Below are 21,303 nucleotides of genomic sequence, written 5' to 3'. Positions count from 1 at the left end.
CAAAGAGTCGGACACGACTGAGCGACTGAACGGAACTGAACTATTCAGAAAGCCATGAAAGTGAAAGTGTTAGTTGCTCAGTCGTGCCCAACTTTTTGTGATCCCATGGACTGCAGCCCACCAGGCTCCTCTGTCCGTGGGATTTTCCAGACAAGGATACTGGAGTGATTTGCCATTTCCTTCTCCAGGGGATCTTCCCTACTCAGGGATCAAGCCCGGGTCTCCTGCAATGCAGGCAGATTCTTTACCGACTGAGCTACCAGGAAACCCATGCTAAATGCAAAACAACTTGAATCCTGCTAATAATACATCATGGGACCAGGGTACTTGTGAACACTGAACCTATGTCAATGGAAAGAGCCCACACAGAATTCTTAAACATTTTTGAGATCCATGAAATTCTGTTTACATGCTAGAGTTTTTATTCACTCTTTATCCTCCTTAGTATGAATATGGTAGATTAAGTAATTGTAGTAATTATGAACTTTTTTAAAAAAAGAAATGCTAAAGTATTTTACCAAGACTTACAATAGCACATCAGAAAGGCCTAAAATAAAAACAGAAACTCTCATTCTACACAGAGGATCCATAGCAACGAAATCACTTTGGTTAGGCCTGGAATGATCAAACAAGCCTGAACAAATCTGGGCGGGTGAAGACACAGTAAGAGAAGGCACACCAAGGAGTATGGTGTAGTGCAGAGACTGGCAGAATGGAAGATTATTTTTCACAGCCCACAAGTATTCCTCCAGGACTTTAGAAACCTGCTTTCCCTTCTACCTCCCAAGTCAGCATGCTCCCCACCATCAGCCATCACATTCACATTCAAGATAGGTTTGGGCTGTCCTGAAAACCTCTCTAGGCAAAGGGAAACCTGGTGGTCTCATCAAATCTCATGTCTCATCAAGTCATTTTCCATAAACAACTTCTGCAAACTGTAACCCACCCTTCCCTCATATTGAAGGCTGTGGGAAACTTCCCTTAGCTCAAGCCTGTGTACAGGTGAAGACTCTGCATACACATAAATAAAGCGAGCTTAAGTAGCAACACTAGGGGGCAAAGAAAAAACACACTCTGGTTTCAATGAGTTTCTTGCCATCAGGTGTCATAAATGCAAGCAAACCTGGAGACAGCATACCTTTCTTCCACCGAAACTTCTTTCATTTGCTGGTGCGGTTTGGTGCCTTCCATTTCCCTGATGCTCACAGCATAGATCTTGGTGGTGTAATCAATAGCCTTTTCTCTAGCGACGTCACTGTCATAGCCTCAAACGACAGAAAGACACGGGAGGAGAGTTGGTTTGCAATGGTGCAGGAGGGGGTGGAGGAAGGCAGGGTAGGCGCGTGGCACTGAGCTCACCTCCGTCCTCCTCTGCATCGGTGTCCGACTCCTCACTGTCCACCAACTTGCTCTCCTGGGTCCCCACAAACTCCCGTGTCCAGATCATCAGGGCCGTGTCAGCGCCGCCCACGGTGAGCAGCACAGAGTCATTGTGCAGCCATCTCACGTTGGTGACATGGGCGCTGTGCCCCACATACTTCTTAAATCTCGCATGCTGGCCCTGCGATGTCAGAGAACAGCAATGAGCCCACTCGGACTCGGAGTCTCATTATTCTAGTTTCTGGACTATTTCATCCGTGTTATTGTCTCGAGGGGCTTCTACAGGATACAAATGGAACAGTTCACATGAGGAGTAATGTCCCTACATTTTTCTAGAGTATAAACTCCATGAGGGCAGGGACTAGCTCTCTTTCTCCCCTAAAACATTTCCTGCCTCACTGTAAGCTCTCAACAAATAGTCTGTGAGGAAATGAATGAAATGTAACCTATGGGACCTATTTCTGGACACCTGACAAAGTAGCCTAAGAAAGGAAAGAAAGCTTGTTTCTGCCTCTCTCAGTTGTCAGGCGTCTCTTCTCCACAGGCATCCATGTAAACTCCTGATGGTGAGTCTGGCTGACATTCGAGATCAAAGCGTCTCCCGGGTCATCCCCCTCAGCGCCTTTTTATACCACAGTCCAGGTTGTGACAGACGAGCAAGGGCCTTCTTATGACCCTGGGGCAGCAAGGAAGACTTAAAAGCAAAGCAACAGTTTCTGTCACAGACGCTGGAAACAATTTCTAACACTAGAAACACTCAAGTAAATTGATATTAAAACAAAGCGAGCTCAAAGAGAAAGGAAAAAACAAACAAAACTCCCAAAAATAAAGAACACAAACTGAAAACATACAATTAATAAACAGGTTGACAAGTCACCTTAAAAAAAAAAACAAAACACAAAAAACCAAAGTTAGCTCCTTTTAAACAAATATAACCGCCCCCCCAAAAAGTTCCACAACTAAACAATCTTCAGGTTATATCTGAAAAAGTAAAATAAAATTAAATCCATATATATTGAACTTATTATAGTAGGTCACACTTTTAGAAAGCCAAACATAACCAAATAAATAGAACCCAATTTATTAGTCTCTATTGAAAGCTCTTCAGAGTGGCAACCAAGCCACACCACCCCAGTGGGGAAGGCTGAGAGTGAGGTGAGAGCAGCTGTTCACGTCCGGGGAATCCTGACAAGCAGTGAGAAGCCCAGGCTGGCACCAGAGACCAGATTCCATTTTCAGGGCATGAGCCCCAGCCTGGCAAAAATAGCTTCAGTGGGAGCACCAAGAGAGGGAGAGACTTTCCATCCTCTCAGCGACTCCCAGGGAATACCTTACGCGACGTGGGAACCCGCATGAACTTTCTGAGGTCATGCAAGGGGCATCGCTGTGTCTCAGATGAAAACTTTATTCAGTCGTCGACAAGAGGTTTCCAGAGAGTTTTGGACGGGTGTGCTGGGAAACCTGAAACCAGTGCAGACGCATGACAGAAGACGGGCAGGGCAGGACAGGACGTAACCTTGAAATACTCATGGTCAAGATCTCTGTGTATTTGTCTGACCCCTACCTGACAGCTGAGTGGAAGTGCCCACCACTCAGCAGAGTACAGAGTCTAGACAGACTATGAAGCAAGCAGGCAGGCAGCATTTTTAGGAAGCCTCCAGAGCCACTACTTGCTAGAGAACAGGCAGAGCAAAGTAAGGGTTTCTAAGGAAGCCACTGTGTGACCATGTGAAATCCTGAAGGCGTGGACACAGAGAGGACGGTCAGAGTGGTGACAGCCACGTGTCCTGCTGGCCTTCCTGCTGGAAGCGGGAAGCAACCCATTTTGATCCACTACAAATGCAAGTTGGTCTCTTGAGAAGCGGAGAAAGTGAAAGGGCTTGAGAAATCCTTCTCTCTACTCCTGCATCTAGATAGAGGAATTCAAAAGGAAAGATAATGGAAAAAAAAAAACACTCTAAAATGATCAGAATTAGGCTGTAGGGGAAAAGAAAGTGACACAGAGCAGAAAGAGAAAAAGGAAAAAGTTCTAAGTCACTGAAGTTATTTAACAAAGCTGAGATTATTCCAGTAAAGATGATTCAAGGTTCTCAGAAAAGGAAACCAGGTCCCTGCTCCACAGAACAATGGGAATTCACAGTTACTAGAAGGTTCCAGGAAGCCAGCTGCTCCCCCAGGAGCAGGGTGTTTGGCGGTTCCCTGAGGGCCTATGGGTGGAGCCTCCTGGAGGCCTGGCACAGCGGGGTCAGACGAGCTGTCTTTCTGGGTCATCATGCCAAACTATGCACTTTTGTAACACCCATCAGGACTCAAAACCACAGTCTTCCTCTTCCACTGAGTCATGAAAGAAAAGAGAATCTGAAATATGTCTCCAGAGAGCTTGTTGTTAACTGCTTTTAAGAGGAAATTCGTGAGAATCTGATGAAAGCTATGTATCCTTTCCCCATATTTACAACATTTTACATATAGTTTTCTCTGTCTGTAAAATTCTACATACAAGATTCCTCTTTGATGAATCTTTCTCTAGAGCCTTTGACATTATGAGAAGGACACTTAACAACTTGAGGGTGGATTTTTTAAAAAAAGTAAACATTTACATTTAAAAAATGTAAGCAACATGGTGGTATTTTAGCCTCTCTGTTAGAGTGAAGGGGAACAGCTTTGGAAAGGAAGGGAGGTTATGGGAAGCAAATGGATGGTGTTAGAGGACAGCATCAGTTTTTCTGGGACGTGGTTTAAGGTACTGGACAAATGGGTGGGCTCTGACAAAGCAGAGTCTACTTTATGGACTCTACTTTGGAAACAGACGTGGAAACAATATGACTGTCAGGGGACTAGTGCCGCATCAAGATTTTAAATTGTAAAAGTGCCTGTGTAAGACATGGATAGGAAAAATGCCTAGAAGAGAGACCTAGTAACTCAGAGGAAAGGAGAACAAGGAAAAGGGTTAAGAAGAAGACATGCCATTAGAGTCTAACGAGTGGAACTTGAACTGTGGACAGAGAGCTGTGTGATGATAACACGGTCTTGCGGGCGTCGCCAAGACTCGATGACACGGTACTCAGTGTGAGACCACTGCAAAGGCATGGTGTCTTAGTTTGGTAGGGTTGCCATAAGAGATGCCGCGTGTTGGGTGGCTTACACAACAGAATTTTATTCCACACAGTTCTGCAGGCTGGGAAGTTTAAGACCAACGTGCCAGCCAATTTGACTCCTGGTGTGGGCTCTCACCCCGGCTTGTGGACCCCTTATACGAGCATGGAGAAACTTTCTATCTAGCCCTTCCTCCTCAGTGTGTGTGTGCCTGGGGAGAGTGAGTGAGCTCATTGGTGTCTCTTCTTATAAGGACACTAATCTTATAGGATCAGAGACCCACATTTATGACTTCATTTAACCTTAATTATTTCTGTAAATGCCCTCTCTACATATCCTGTCACATTGGATGTTAGGGTTTTAACATAGGAAGTTTAGTGGGGACAAAAACATTCAGTCCGTAACAGATGAAGTGTGGCCAACACACCCAGAGCATTGGAAGAGTGTGACTACACATCTAGAAATGTTCTCCAGCTTGGGTCCACGAAATTGGGAAGGAAAGAGTACCAGGAAAATCAGATTAAAAAAAAAAAAAAAAAAGGAGAGAAGTGATACTATCAAAGTGGCTTATATTTGACTGCTTTTCAAATGCTTTTAAATTATGAAACTTCTTCTTCAATCAAATCTTACACAGTAGAACTCAAGAATAAAAAGATAAATAATTCAATTTAAAATAGTGGACAAAGATTTATACAAACACTTCACAAATGGCCAATAAGCAAATGAAAAATGCTTAGCACGATTAATCACCAGGGAAACATAAGTTACCAACACAGTAAGATCACACTATCTACTCTTCAAGACAGCTAAATTTTATAAGTCTGACAATGTCAAATTGGCAACTAGAAACCTGACATTTTTGGTGAGAACATAAAATGATACAACCGTTTTGGAAAAAGATCCGGCAGTTTCTTAAAAAGATAAACACACATTTTCCCCAATAACACAGAAATTCCACTCCCACATATTTACTTAAAAGAAAGAAAAAAAAATATGTCCACATAGATTTGTCCAAAAATATTCACTGCAACTTCATTATAACCAAACACAGGAAAAGCATGTGTCTACTGATGGCTGGGTGGATAAACAAACTTTGCTATATCCACACAATGGAATTCTAGTCAGCTATAAAAAGGACTGGATTATTGAGAGTTGGACATGACTTAGTGACTAAAACAACAACAACATTGTTACTCACAACATGAAGAAATCTCAGCAACATTACCTGAGTGAAAGAAGCCAGAAATAATACGGTTCCTAATTGATCATTTGATTTATACGAAGTTCTGAAACAGGGAAAGCTAATCTATGGTAACAAAAACAAAAACAACATTGGAATAGTTTTTTCATCTGAGAGTGGAGTGGGGGTGGGGAGTGCCCCAGAAGTTAGCATGGGGGGACTTTCTGGGATGATGATACTGTTCTATATTTTGATAGGTGTTTGGATTAAAAGATGCTTGCTCCTTGGAAGAAAAGTTATGGCCAACCTAGACAGCATATTGAAAAGCAGAGACATTACTTTGCCAACAAAGGTCCATCTAGTCAAGGCTATGGTTTTTCCTGTGGCCATGTATGGATGTGAGAGTTGGACTATATAAAGAAAGCTGAGCACCAAACAACTGATGCTTTTGAACTGTGGTGTTGGAGAAGACTCTTGAGAGTCCCTTGGACTGCAAGGAGACCAACCAGTCCATCCTAAAGGAAATCAGACCTGAATATTCATTGGAAGGACTGATGCTGAAGCTGAAACTCCAATACTTTGGCCACCTGATGCGAAGAACTGACTCATTTGAAAAGACCCTGATGCTGGGAAAGATTGAAGGTGGGAGGAGAAGGGGACGACAGAGGATGAGATGGTTGGATGGCATCACTGACTCAATGGACATGAGCTTGAGTAAACTCTGGGAGTTGGTGATAGACAGGGAGGCCCAGTGTGCTGCAGTTCATGGGGTCGCAAAGAGTTGGACACGACTGAGCGACTGAACTGAGATGACTGACTGACTTGGATAATTCAGGTGTATGTGTTTGTCAAAGTTCATCAAAAGGAACCTTAAAATTGGTGCATCTCAACTATACATAAAATTTACTTTAAAAAAAAACTTAAAAAATGAACTCTAGTTAATGATATGCAAATTGAAACAATTAGGGGTAAGTGGCACCCCACTCCAGTACTCTTGCCTGGAAAATCCCATGGATGGAGGAGCCTGGTGGGCTTCTGTCTATGGGGTCGCACAGAGTTGGACACGACTGAAGTGACTTAGCAGCAGCAGCATCCTGATGTCAACAATTTACTTCAAATCACAAAATCTAAGTGGTGGGTTTCTAGGAGTTCACTCTATCATTCTTTCAGCTTTCCTGTATGTTTGAAATTTTTCACAACAAAATCTTGAGGAAAATCTTATGTAGAAGCTCAGTGTATAAAAGGCAAAAACATAGAGTGTCTCTGGAGAAGGAGGGGAACCCCAGTGCCCCTCCAGTTGCCCCCCACCCTTGTTTCCTGGGGGTTGTCCCTAAGGAGCCTTCCAGCACTCCAGGAGTTGGAGGAACACAGCTCAAAATTACTGTGGGAGACAGCCTTCCTGGTCACACTAGGGATGTGGGTGATGAGCTCCCAAGACGAACAATAAATCTGGCTCAGGAGCCCAATGCAATAGTGTCATGAGGATATCAGGTATCTAAACACCTGCCCAGACCTCAGTCCACTAAAACCAGGATAGCACTAACTTGACTTGTCCTGCTGGCAGTCTCATTTCAAAAAATGTAGAAGTAGCAAGGAAAACTGCTACACAGAACTGAACTCTTATCAAATAGAAAGGGCTGGTAGGTGGTAGTAATGTGGTGAATCACTGGGAGAAGGCTACCAAGTGGCTTCTCGATGGTCAATGAAAGGAGCACAAGCCATAATCAGAAGTATATACTAGAAAAGGCTCCCCAAAATGATAATCTGAGGAGACATTAACAAATGAAGAAGGAAAGAAGGCATCTAAAGAAACCAAAGTGGCTGAAGAGGGAGTTGATATATTCAGGTTTTAAATGTAAAAGTAACAGAAGCAGGAGCAAATAACCAGGGATGAACACAAAAATATTCTACAGACAACTTTAGTACAGTTTCAGGAATGCAAAAATAAAAAGCCAAGACACCTGGAAAGGATTTTAAAGATATATTTAGGGCTAGAAGAAAAAGAGAAAAGTTAGGAACACGGCTTACATCAGATGGCTTAATATGAACAGGGAGCAGATTAATGATCGCCTGTAATAAAGGGGATGCTCCTCAAACCAGAGAGGTCCAAACAGAGCTCATGTCCTTGAGTGTAGACACCTTCAAATGTAATTACAGAAATAAGGTCAGTAATGGTTAAGAGTTTGGAAGTTAAGAGTATGCAGGTCAGGAAGCAACAGTTAGAACTGGACATGGAACAACAGACTGGTTTCAAACAGGAAAAGGAGTACATCAAGGCTATACATTGTCACCCTGCTTATTTAACTTCTATGCAGAATACATCATGAGAAAGGCTGGGCTGGAGGATACACAAGCTGGAATCAAGACTGCTGAGAGAAATATCAATCACCTCAGATATGCAGATGACACCACCCTTATGGCAGAAAGTGAAGAGGAACTAAAAAGCCTCTTGATGAAAGTGAAAGAGGAGAGCGAAAAAGTTGGCTTAAAGCTCAACATTCAGAAAACGAAGATCATGGCATCTGGTCCCATCACTTCATGGGAAATAGATGGGGAACAGTGGAAACAGTGTCAGACTTTATTTCTGGGGGCTCCAAAATCACTGCAGATGGTGACTGCGGCCGTGAAATTAAAAGACACTTACTCCTTGGAAGAAAAGTTATGACCAACCTAGATAGCATATTCAAAAGCAGAGACATTACTTTGCCGACTAAGGTCCATCTAGTCAAGGCTATGGTTTTTCCAGTGGTCATGTATGGATGTGAGAGTTGGACTGTGAAGAAGGCTAAGCGCCAAAGAATTGATGCTTTTGAACTGTGGTGTTGGAGAAGACTCTTGAGAGTCCCTTGGACTGCAAGGAGATCCACCCTGTCTACTGTAGGAGATCAGCCCTGGGATTTCTTTGGAAGGAATGATGCTAAAGCTGAAACTCCAGTACTTTGGCCACCTCATGCGAAGAGTTGACTCATTGGAAAAGACTCTGATGCAGGGAGGGATAGGGGGCAGGAGGAGAAGGGGACGACAGAGGATGAGATGGCTGGATGGCATCATGGACTCGATGGATGTGAGTCTGAGTGAACTCCGGGAGTTGGTGATGGACAGGGAGGCCTGGCATGCTGCGATTCATGGGGTCACAAAGAGTCGGTCGGACACGACTGAGCGACTGAACTGAGCTGAACTGAATGGTTAAGAGTTCGGAAGCCAGGAGAAGTGGCATCCAAAAAAAAAAAAAAAACAGTCCCCAGATCCAAAAGGGAAAACACGTAGACTCTGGCACATACTGACTCATGAGGTGATGCGATGCCCGGAAGATTCTAGGGTGAATTATTACACAGAAGGTTGATAAGCACTTGGAAAAGTAATGACGACTAGGCAACAACAGGGGTTCACAGTGAACTGACTGCATATCTTTTATTGGTTGGTTTGTTTAGGAGAGATTAAAAATACCAGAGACATAATCTGGCTTTCAGCAAGATATTTGCTAAGTTTTAACGATATCTTATCAGACTAGAGATAGAAATATGAGTTCCATGATGGCATGGTCAGACAGATTCAAATGCCTGTTACTAATATGTGTGTATTAAGTAACAAAATGCCAAATTGAATGGGGGCTCTTGGTGGTGGTATTTGGTTGTTCTAGTTTTTTTTTTTTTTTTCCCTTCTATGAATTGTAACTCACACTCCTGAAATCAGAGAACGATGTGATGCTGAAAGGGAAAGTAAATACAGACTTTGGAAAGGGATTTCAAAGATGTTGATAGGTTGAAACATAAACAAGATATGTTTGTGTGGGAAAATAAACAAAATAAATCTTATTTGGTACAAATACAAAGCTGTGTACTCAGATTTTAGAAGATCAGTTGTGTACTCAGATTTTAGAAGATCAGTTGTGTAAGTCCAAGAAGGGGGGTAACCTTACCATTTGGGGGAATAATATCTATGATTCAATTGTTCTGTATGGCAGCCAAAAGAGCTGACGCCATCTTTGCTTGATTAAATACAAAAATAAAGTCAAAACAAGTAGAGTCCTACTGAGATGAACCCTGAGCTGATCAGACTGCATCTGAAGCACTTTGTTTTTTTTTTAATTTTTATTTTATATTGGAGTTCAGTTGATAACCACGTTGTGTTAGTTTTAGGTGCATAGCGACTATGGAGAACAATATGGAGGTTCTTAGGGAACTAAAAATAGAGCTACCATATGATTCAGCAACCCCACTCCTTGGCATATATCCAAAGAAAAATATGGTTTGAAAGGATGCGTGCACCCCAGTGTTCACTGAAGCACTATTTGCAGTAGCAAAGACATGGAAACAAGTTAAATGTCCATCAACAAATGATGGATAAAGAAGACGTGCCTCATATATACAATGGCACTCTACTCAGCCATTGCAGAGAATGAAATATTGCCATTTGCAGCAACCTGGATGGACCTGAATTTGGTCCTAGAGGAGTTACTTTGAAATGGAATTGAAATGGAAAAGGGAGATTAAGAGTTACAAAATAAATGAGTCATGAGGATGAAATGAGCAGAGTGGGGATATAGTCAATAATAACATAATATCTGAACTAACACAGCTTTGTAAGTCAACTATACTTCAAAACAAACAAGTAAATAAACTCTTGGAAAAAGAGACCAATTTGTAGTTATCAGAAGTGAGGGGTGTGGGGGGACTAGATAAAGGCAGTCAAAAGGTACAACTTCCAGTTAGAAGATAAATAAATATCAAGGGATGCAATATTATGCTAATTCTTCTGTACATTATAATGAAAGTTGTTAATAGAATAAATCCCAAGAGTTCTCATCACAAGAAAAAACATTTGTTTTTCTGTTGTTTTGTCGCTGTTTAGATGACAGATGTTCACTAAACTTATGGTGATAATCATTCATAAGGTATGTAAGTCAAATCATTAAGTACACCTTAAACTTATACCGTGCTGCATGTCAGTTACATCTCAATAAAATTGAAAGAAGAAACAACACAAAATTTAATGGAATCGGTAAGCCAGAGGAAGAGACAGCTAGACACCTTGTTACTGAAGGAACTGGATGTTTAGACTGGAGAAAATGAGACTTCAGGGGCTCAAATATGGTCTTCCCACACATGAAGGCTGTCAGAAGACTGGACTTATTCAACAACAATTCAGAAGGTAGAACTTTGGCTAAAGGAAAACAAAAATCAGCTCTATCTAGTGCAAAGCGTTTTAATAATGGAGTGGTTTAAAAATGAATTGTGCTACCTTGTGCAGTAGTAAATTCTTCATCTCTAGACGTAGGCTAGTAAAAGTGCCAGTCCAAGTTGTAAAGAAAATTCTTACTTTGCAATTCGTGAGCTGTTGGATTTGATGTCCACTGACAGACTTTCAGGGAAGAATTCTACACCATGAGCCTCTGACTCAAACTAGTATACCTAAGGTCACCAAGGTTTCTATGGGCATAAATAACCATGATGTAGATAACTGTGCAACTGCAAATGTAAATAACTGTAGATGACAATGTTGATCACTTATTCCTTTGATATTGAAAAATCCACTTAAATACAATAGACAGATTTGGGGTTATTACTTGAAACTAAGCAAATACACATAGTAAACATGCAATATTACCTTGACAGGATATGAGAAAAGCTTAATGAAACCAAAATCATCTCCTGTGGCTAAGAGGGAACAGTCTTTGGTGAGGCTGGCAGCATTTACATCAGTCACATCGCTGTGCACTGGCCAGATGCCCTCACAGGTGGGCCCCAGCACACAGGTCCACGTGTCCCACTCTATCTTCTCAATCTTGAAAAGAAGGAAGATTAATATATTTCGTACAACCCAGAGATCTTTTTGTTTTATTTAAAAGAAACAAACTGAGGGTGAATAGTTCTAAATGATGACTTTGCTAACACCAGGTATTTTGTATGCTGCAGCGCCTAAAATTCTCAGCTGCATTTTTAAAGTGGCATATATATTGTTTCGATAAATCAATACTGCAGTCAAACCTCCATATACGCTCCCCTAGATAAAATGAACACGTTTGAATTGTGGACACCTGACAATAACAAAGGTTCTTAATTCTCACCTAGATATTTATCCTTGTATATGCCATAAGCTGGGGCTTCCCTGGTGGCTCAGATAGTAAAGAATCTGCCTGCGATGTGGGAGACCCAGGGTTGATCCCTGGGCTGGGAAGATCCCCTGCAGAAAGGAATGGCTACCCACTGCAGTATTCTTGCCTAGAGAATTCCATGGACAAAGGAGCCTAGCAGGCTACAGCCCAAGGGGTTGCAAAGAGTCATGAAATTAAAAGACACGAAATTGTGTAATTAAAAGTCATGAAATTAAAAGACCCTTGCACCTTGAAAGGAAAGCCATGACAAACCTAGACAGAGCATTTAAAAGCAAAGACATCATTTTGCTGACAAGGTCCATATAGTCAAAGACATAGTTTTTCCAGTAGTCACATATGGAGGTGAGAGTTGGACCATAACAAAGGCTGAGTGCTGAAGAATTGATGCTTTTGAACTGTGGTGCTGGAGAAGACTCTTGAGAGTCCCTTGGCAGTAAGGATATCAAACCAGTCAATCCTAAAGGAAATCAGTCCTGAATATTCATTTGAAGGACTGATGCTGAAGCTCCAATACATTGGCCACCTGATGTGAAGAACTGACTCATTAGAAAAGACCCTGATGCTGGGAAAGACTGACAGCAAAAGGAGAAGAGGGTGACAGAGGATGAGATGGTTGGATGGCATCACTGACTCAATGGACATAAGTTTGAGCAAACTCTGGGAGATAGTGAAGGACAGGAAAGCCTGGTGTGCTGGAGTCGATGGGGTCACAAAGAGTCAGACATGACTTAGCAACTGAACAAACATCAAAATGCCATCAGGGTTTCTCAGCATCAACTCTATTGACATTCCAGGCTAGATAATTATGTGTGTTCAGGGCTGTCCTGCCCGTTCAGCAGCATCCCTGTCCTTGACTCACTGGATCCCAGTAGCACCACCTCCCCAGGTTGTCCCCAGACACTGTCAAATATCCCTGGGAGAGAGGGCAAATTGAACCACTGAGCTAGATTGATCAATGGGGCTGATCATTTAGCAAAGTATTTTAAAAAGGCACAGGACAGAACTTTTTAAAGGACTGCTTCCTTGGAGGAAAGAGCAATAAGATTCTGCAGCTAGCTTAGTATTCTTTATGCTCTAGAGAGACCATCTTAAAAACTGGAAGAGATAGATGTTCATACTCTATTGCATGAATATACGTTTTATCCCTTAAAACTGTTTTATCTGAAATTCACGGACAGGAAGATTAGCAATTCAAATATTTTAATTCTGACAAAATCAAGGCTTTTCTTTCCTTTTTTTAAAAAGAAAACAATAACAGTACCACCACCACTGTGGATTAGACTTTCCCAGGGGAATACGATTTTATTTACTTTCATTCAAGACCTACTAGTGTACTTTATCAGTACAGTTTCTATGCACAAGCACTTTGAAGCACTGTTTAAAAAGCTATAAAAACTCATTAGAGACCTGTAGCTAAAATGAAAGGCCAGATTGCTCTCTGTGGATCTGGAAGCTGCTTGGCACGTTGTTAATGTACCTCACCATCCATTTCTGTAGTTTTCCGCTTGGCACCACTGCCTGGGAGGGAAATGACAAGAAGCAGCTAGGATTTGAGTCACAATGTGAGGAGGTGCTATCCATATTTTAGTCACTCAAATTTCTCATTTAATATTCTGTGTTTCTTCTGGACACATGCAGGATTGGAACCAAAAAACGGCGGTTCACCCAGTGAGTTTGGGTGCTCAAGCAAGGCCGCAGACCGAGGTGACATGAGGTGGCTCCCCCATAACTACCTCAGTCTTCTGAGCTGCAAGTGGAGTCTCCCCAACTCCTTATGACATCCCCAACTGACCTTCACAGGAAGAGAAGCAGGGAACCCCCCACTCTGGTTCCAGAAATGGGCTTCTGGTCACTGACTCCCTTATAGATATGAGATTTCATTTCTGACACCCTCCTTGGGTGGCACCTTTCCTGGACTCATTATACAGGGAGGAATGGGGGTGAGCTGGTCTTGCTCACTCTATAGTCACCCCAACAGAACACCCTTGGCCAGATCTGAACACCATGCTATCTGGGGGAGGCATATGTCTAACTTGTTAGAAGCTATAGAAACTGCATTTAAAATGGAGCATTAAAGAATGTGTATATATATGTGTAACATTGAGTTACATAATGAGTCACTTTGCTGTATAGCAGAAACTAACACAACACTGTGAATCAATTATACTTCAATAAAATAAATTTAAAAAAGAATGATCCCTGTAACCAACAACGGGTAAATAAACTTGTTAAACACCCAGGAATTTAGACAGAAGGAGAGCCCTCCAAGGGTGTCTCCCACAGCACCTTGCTCCAGGCAGGTATGTCATTATCATCACTGCTTTGCAGAGGAGGTAACTGGAGCCCAACGAGAAGTGAGTCATTTAAACCCCAGACAGCTTAGCAAGCAGAGAGGAAGTCGATCTCTAAGGAGTTGGGCTCCTGGGATACAGCTGCCTTAACTGCACCATGCTGCATTGGATGGATATAAATGGACATTTTAATAGCTGCCATAGTTAAAAATTTGCTGGGTAAGCTTTGTGTTAGTTTCACCATGACTATTTCTTTCAAAAAAATCTTTTTTTGCAAAGGAAAATTTCAAAATCCTTCATACTTAATTGAGGGGCCTGACAATATTGCTAAGTAAAAGGATGAGCTACCTCTGGAGGTATTTTTCAATCTAAAATTGCTCATCTGTCCCAAGTTGACATCCTTCCTCCACCACGTGGTTCTACCGAATCTTATTTTAGTAAACTTATTTGGGAGACTAGAACTGGAAGGGAAAATACAGATCCAGTGATGCAAAATGACACTGCGTGGTCTAGGCTGTGGAGTGACACACAGCCCCCTCTAGGCTGGAACCAAAGCTCTGTGGTCCTTTTACTTTCTTAGAGCCTTAATTTCCCTGTCCGTAAAAAGAGATAGACAACTATCACACACCAGCCTGATTCATAGTAGGTAAACCACTCTCTGAGGATTGGAATACAGGTATACAAAGTGCCTGGAACAGTGCACAGATATTCAGTGAAGGAATGGCATGCTTCAAAATATCCCTTACTCAAGGCTATTAAAGTTTCCCCATGTAAAAAAGTTAAAATATAGATTGATCAAAGGTAAATAAACTGGAGTTTGGGAGTGAGATTAATCGATCCATTAATACAGTGCCATCTTCTGTAACCACTTGGGTGTCTCATGTACTGCACATATATTTCCTTTAGAAACAATTAAAATATTATGAATGAACAGAAGTCCAGAAGTACATTAGAATACTGGGATAGTTTATATTGCTAGCTAACTGAAGCTAGAGAGTGGAAGATGCCTGTCCCTTGGTGGCATACCCTTGACTCTTTTTCCTCTAAAGAAGCAATATTTCCTTTTCTTTCATCAAAGGTTACTTAGTAAATAAATGAGTTAGACTGTCTCCTGGGACTAAAAGGACGTCCTTAGTGCTCCATCAGGCAATGGCCTCTGTGGCCAACAGGGCTTACTACACGGAAACACTGTACAGACTGAAAGACTAAAGCAGCCAAGCCTTTAGGAAGAGATTTCAGGAGGGTGTTAGTTCATGGATTCAAACATTTTGTCTAGGATTTGATTTCAGCAATTAAAAAATGATGTATGTGGATAGAAGCATGAGGAAAATATGGGAAAAGGCAACAGCCTGCTACATTAGGATGGTCACGCTGTGGATGGTTTTGTTTTGAAAAATAATTTCTCTTATTGTTGCAAAAGATATTGTTTACTATTGCAAACAGTAACCACTGAGAAAGCATGTTTCAGAATTTTAAGTTCCTAAAAAGCTTTGCACAAAATGACAGAACACGGGGAACAGGAAAAGTAATATGTAGCATTCAAATTGTTAGCTCAGTCATTGTCTTCCGGCAGAACACCAATTAGAGATTGTAAGTAGAACACCAATTAGAGATTGCTATGTCAGTGGCACAGTAAATCCATACCTCCTCAGAAAGTAGGAAACCAGGGTAAGCAGTCAGATTTAAGAAATGGTCAAGCCTGAAAGACATACAGCTATAACTCATTTTAGTGAATAGTAATGATAGGTTTTACTTAAATGCACATAGTAAATCATGAACTAGTTTTTAAAAGCTTTGTGTGTGATTGTTACCTCGGAAGGTCTTATTATATGCCGTTTGCCTCTTGGAGCTTCAAAGAAGAGTTGTTCTTTGGCACCTGAATTAACTTGCAGTAATTTTCCTGTTATGATAGAATAAAGCAGGAGACAATTAACCTCTGCATTTATCTTTTAGTGATAAAATGAACATGATTGCAACCATTTGATATTTTCATTCATTTTAATCTAAGTCTCATAATTTGAGTAAATATATGCTGAATGATCCAGGATGTATGTAAAGACAATTACATGGCAGGGTAGAAACTCCAAAGCTATGATTTTTAAACATATGAACCTCATAAAACCTTACCTTGAACATCCTTCAGAAAGAGAAGAATTGAGTTGCTACTTTACTCTGCTGCAATGGCTATTTTTCCAAAGCCAAACAAAATCTAACTTATGCTCTTTTCCCCTGTTGCACAGAAATCTAGTAAAAGCAAACTGCTTTGGCAAGAATCATGACACCAGAAGCAAAGACCCTGTAAGAGTTTGTGTTTACTAAGATATAAATTCCAGATTTGCCATTTCACATTTAGAAACAGGAAGACAAGGACATATAAAACAAACTGTAAATGCTCATTCCATTCTCCCCTTCCCTTTTTACTTGAAAATTTGTGAAGAAATCCAAGACTTTTCCTAAAACAAAATGTTGAGCAAAAATAGTCTTTTGGTCTGATGTAAAATCTTGGATTTTAATCTTGGATTCATTTCAATTAATGTTGAAAAAGATCAGATTTCTTAATTCTCTTCCTACCACATCAATGATCCTTTATGACTTGAAAATTTATATGACCCAAAAGATATACTTTTGAGTATTTTTTTCAGCATTTTTTTAAACAATGGAAAATCTCAAACACATATGGAAGTAATGGTATAAAAAAAACCCCTAGAGAGCCAATGTCTAGCCTCAATGGTTATTACCACATGGCTGGCCCTGTTTCAGGAATCTCCACTCAATCTCTCACCCCAGATTACTTCGAAGCAAATATCAGCTATCCTAACATTTTATCTGCAAGCAATTTAGTGTATATATACACATACTAGCATGTCCTCGCCCCCTCTTTCTTCCATAGCTCTTTTATATCTAGTAGTCCTGAAACGTCCTTCCTGGAAAAATGAATACCAAACTAAGAACTCTCTGATTTATACCATGTTCTTTAATGTTTAAGTGGGTAGCACTTAGATCTAAAATCTAGCTTGGCTAACCTTCAGGAGTTGCAGGTCTGTTTCTAAGTGACTAATTAAAAACAAGGTTCTCTCATTTCATAACTGAAACCTGAATCATTTCCAATTTGCTGAGTTATAACATGGTGACATGGGGGATTTGCCTTTGCTGTGAGGAGCAAGTAAATTTGAAAGCGTTTTCTCTGAAATGGGCCCATTTTCCTGACTTACTAGCTGAACATACACAAAGTGAGAAAAGAAAAAGAGAGTTAAATCAGCTTTGGCTATTTAGCATTATAAGAAAATGAGTAATCAATATTTTCCCAATGAACTAGATATATCTGCAAAGTGACTTTTAGAATTCTTTTTTTTTTTTTAATTTTACTTTACAATTCTGTATTGGTTTTGCCATACATTGACATGAATCTACCACGGGTATACATGCGTTCCCATGTACTTAAGAGTGACTGCAGATAACAAAGGATGTGGGAACAGGATTAAAAGACTCAATGGAAACATTCTTAGAATAGACATAATTTCCTGACAATTCACTTTACACTATTGTTTCAAAGATCATACTTTCTAAAACAGACCCAAAACTATTAAAACAGCTCAGTGAAGTACTTTGTGACTGCAGGAATGTTTTTAAAAGCCACTTTGGCAAGCACCATACACCTGTGGCTACCTCCCAAGCCCACACCCCGTCCCTGAGAACTGCCCTCCACCCTGGACTGGGCCCCTGTGGTCATTGTGGGCCCCACTGCCCCCATGTGGACATTGACCCAGGAGTGACCACACTGGGCAATCAAATTCTCTCTCCTGGGAGACTGGAACCTTAGGCTGAATCAGCAGATGCCTTGCTGGGAGGAGATGGATGTGGCCTTTGGGACTAGGGGTGACATTTGGGGGCAACAGACAGTGGGCCCTGTGCGAACAAATGAGGGAAAGCCTGCCTGTGCAAAGAGGGGCCACACGCAGGCACCAGACCCAGGAGAGCAGAGGAGATGGGCCCCTCAGAGCAGGAGAGGAGGGGAGAGGGGCACTCCTTGGTTGGGTTCCAGGCATTTTCTGATTCATTTCTAAAGCCAGTTTCTCAGGAGATGCTGCTTCCTATTCTTAGATTCTATGAGATATCCCTATCTTTCCAATAAAATCATTCCTTATCCTTATTTTTTAATTTAAGCTGGCTTGAGTGGGTTTTTGAAACCAAGGATATGAAGAAATTTTTTAAAAATCAATTATTGTGTTAGGAAGGTGGCATTATGGGTGTGTTTTTCTCCTCAAATTTCCATTACTGCCGTTATTAAACTGTCTTTTTTTTTTTTTAAGCATAGAGGAACTATTTAGGTCACCACTCTTTTTCTACTGCCTGCTATTCTGTAATATATAACCATGGAAATATTCTGAGGATGGGAGCAGAAGCAAAGGGCAAAAATTCTGTATAATCCAGGTATAATTTTCCCCTGAATAACAGTAACTCTATTCTTTTAGAATCCTCACTTTTTAAATAAAATTCACTAGAAATGTCTATATACACAGAATAAGAGAATTGAAAAAGACAGCTGTCCTCATCACGATGCAGGTACAGTACATCACATACTGCTGGGGCCTAGAGCTTTATAACCCACAGAGCAGCTCATACACGCCACCCCAGCATCTATATAACCTACAACTTAGGACAATTCCACTGCTCAGGCTCATTCTCCAAAGAAGACATATAGATGGCTAACAAACACATGAAAAGATGCTCAGCATCACTCATTATCAGACAAATGCAAATCAAAACCACAATGAGGTACCATTTCACGCCAGTCAGAATGGCTGCGATCCAAAAGTCTACAAGCAATAGATGCTGGAGAGGGTGTAGAGAAAAGGGAACCCTCTTACACTGTTGGTGGGAATGCAAACTAGTACAGCCACTATGGAGAACAGTGTGGAGATTCCTTACAAAACTGGAAATAAAACTGGCTTATGACCCAGCAATCCCACTGCTGGGCATACACACCAAGGAAACCAGAATTGAAAGAGACACGTGTACCCCAATGTTCATCGCAGCACTATTTATAATAGCCAGGACATGGAAGCAACCTAGATGTCCATCAGCAGATGAATGGATAAGAAAGCTGTGGTACATATACACCATGGAGTATTACTCAGCCATTAAAAAGAATACATTTGAATCAGTTCTAATGAGGTGGATGAAACTGGAGCCTATTATACAGAGTGAAGTAAGCCAGAAAGAAAAACACCAATACAGTATACTAATGCATATATATGGAATTTAGAAAGATGGTAACGATAACCCTGTATGCGAGACAGCAAAAGAGACACAGATGTATAGAACAGTGTTTTGGACTCTGTGAGAGAGGGCGAGGGTGGGATGATTTGGGAGAATGGCATTGAAACATGTAAATTATCACACGTGAAACGAATCAGCAGTCCAGGTTCAGTGCATGATACAGGGTGCTCGGGGCTGGTGCACTGGGATGACCCAGAGGGATGGGATGGGGAGGGAGGTGGGAGAGGGGTTCAGGATGGGGAACACATATACACCCATGGCAGACTCATGTCAATGTATGGCAAAATCAATACAATATTGTAAAGTAATTAGCCTCCAATTAAAACAAATAAATTTATATTTAAAAAAAAGAACAGTTCCAAAATTGGTGCTGAATATACCAAACGTATTAGGCCATTTGCAATGAAAACGGGAATCAGACGTCCTGTTACAGCTTAAACTGTTCATTGGTAAACGATCTTACAGTCCCAGTGTTTCTGGAAATGAACTAACATCCACTAGAAAATACTCTTCCATGTTTTCTCTCTCTCCATATATATTTTTTCTTTCTTAGGCATTCTGTGCAGAGGTAGCTGATGTTCCTGCAAAACCCCGATGTGCTTTTCGGTTTTCCTGGGACCTGTGGTTGCCATGGACACGGAAGGCTGCGGAGGCTGATGGCTGAGCTGTTCCGCCCCTGACGAGCCAGCTGGCTCCAGCAAATGCATTCACTATTTTTGACAAGATCAAAGGAAGGAAACAGACCCCTGCTCCTAAATTCTGCTCTCTACCCCCTGCAGGCCCTCTAGGCCCTGTGTGAAGAGCCAGGCTGATCCTGAGGCACCCTGGCACAGGTTGAAGGCACTGGGGTATCAGGAGCAGAAGAATATTGATATGACACATGTCTCATGGCAACAAAACTGGAGTTAAACCAGGGAAGCTTCATGGGCTCACTTGCTCTTGTTCTCCAGATGGTATAACTCCTCCCTAAAAATCAAAAATATTCTATTCTCCTCTCAGGCCACAGAAACCATTTGGTCTGATTCTCTTAACTGACTGAAGGGGCCACTTAGGATGAGAGGCAAAGTGGCTTTTTAAAGGTCTTGGCAAAATAAATAAATAAATAAATAAAGGTCTTGGCCTCCTCCTCTCACTGCGTTTTCGATCACCCTGAGTGTTGGTTGGATCGCAGACTCTAGCTTTGGGCAAAATTACGGAAATAGTGAGGTTTGCCTCTCTTCCTGAGAAGTGATGGCTCTAGGTCGTCGACGGCCTTCACGCAGACCTCCGCCTGGCCTCTCTGTGGTGGCAGCTCGTGGTTCCCGGGCAAGGGCTTGTTCTTTCCACCTAGGGTTTATTCCTCTTTATATTCCTACATCTGACACAGGGCCTACAACGCATTTGAAGAATAAAAAAATAAAAACCTTCCCCAAGTGTAAATACAGCTGCAATGTCCCATACCATAGCCATTTAGGATAGCTACTGTCAAAAACAAACAGAACCCAGAAAATAACAACCGTTGGTGAGGATGAGGCGCAGTTGAAACTCTTGTGCACTGTTGATGGGAATGTAAAATGGTATAGCTGCTGTGGAAGATAGTATGGAGGTCTCCAAAAAAATTAAAAATGGACTTTTATCCAGAAATTCTGCTTCTGGGCATATATTCAAAAGAACTGTATACCCCGATCATAGCCATATTATTCACAATAACCAAAAACTGTAAGCAGCTCAAATATCCACTGATCGATGAATGGATAAACAGAATGTGGTATGTACACAAATGGAATATTCAGTCAGTTCAGTTGCTCAGTCATGTCTGACTTTGCGACCCCATGCACCGGAGCACTCCAGGCTTCCTTGTCCATCACCAACTCCTGGAGCTTGCTCAAATTCATGTCCACTGACTTGGTGATGCCATGCAATCTCTCATCCTCTGTCGTCCCCTTCTCCTCTTGCCCTCAATCATTCCCAGCATCAATGGAATA

General features: G+C 41.5%; 1 protein-coding gene across 6 annotated transcripts in view; it reads right to left on the bottom strand.

Moving 5' to 3' along the window:
* EML6 (EMAP like 6) overlaps positions 1–21,303 on the bottom strand; it is a 286,252-nt gene that overhangs the window by 40,387 nt on the left and 224,562 nt on the right. For all 6 annotated transcript variants that reach the window (XR_005718416.1, XM_040224844.1, XM_040224840.1 and 3 more), the window contains 4 exons: positions 15,871–15,959; positions 11,261–11,437; positions 1,360–1,561; positions 1,139–1,265 (listed from right to left, as the gene is read on the bottom strand). Coding sequence is in view for 5 of the 6 variants with exons in the window: in XM_040224844.1 (XP_040080778.1) it covers positions 1,139–1,265; positions 1,360–1,561; positions 11,261–11,437; positions 15,871–15,959 (595 nt within the window). In the remaining variant the exon portion in view is untranslated. The remainder of the gene's footprint in view (positions 1–1,138; positions 1,266–1,359; positions 1,562–11,260; positions 11,438–15,870; positions 15,960–21,303) is intronic.

This window comes from Oryx dammah, unplaced genomic scaffold, assembly GCF_014754425.2.
Source record: "Oryx dammah isolate SB20612 unplaced genomic scaffold, SCBI_Odam_1.1 HiC_scaffold_25, whole genome shotgun sequence".
NCBI classification, from domain to species: domain Eukaryota; kingdom Metazoa; phylum Chordata; class Mammalia; order Artiodactyla; family Bovidae; genus Oryx; species Oryx dammah.
Note: the sequence above shows the minus strand (reverse complement) of the source record. Positions and strands in the feature narration are given on the sequence as shown.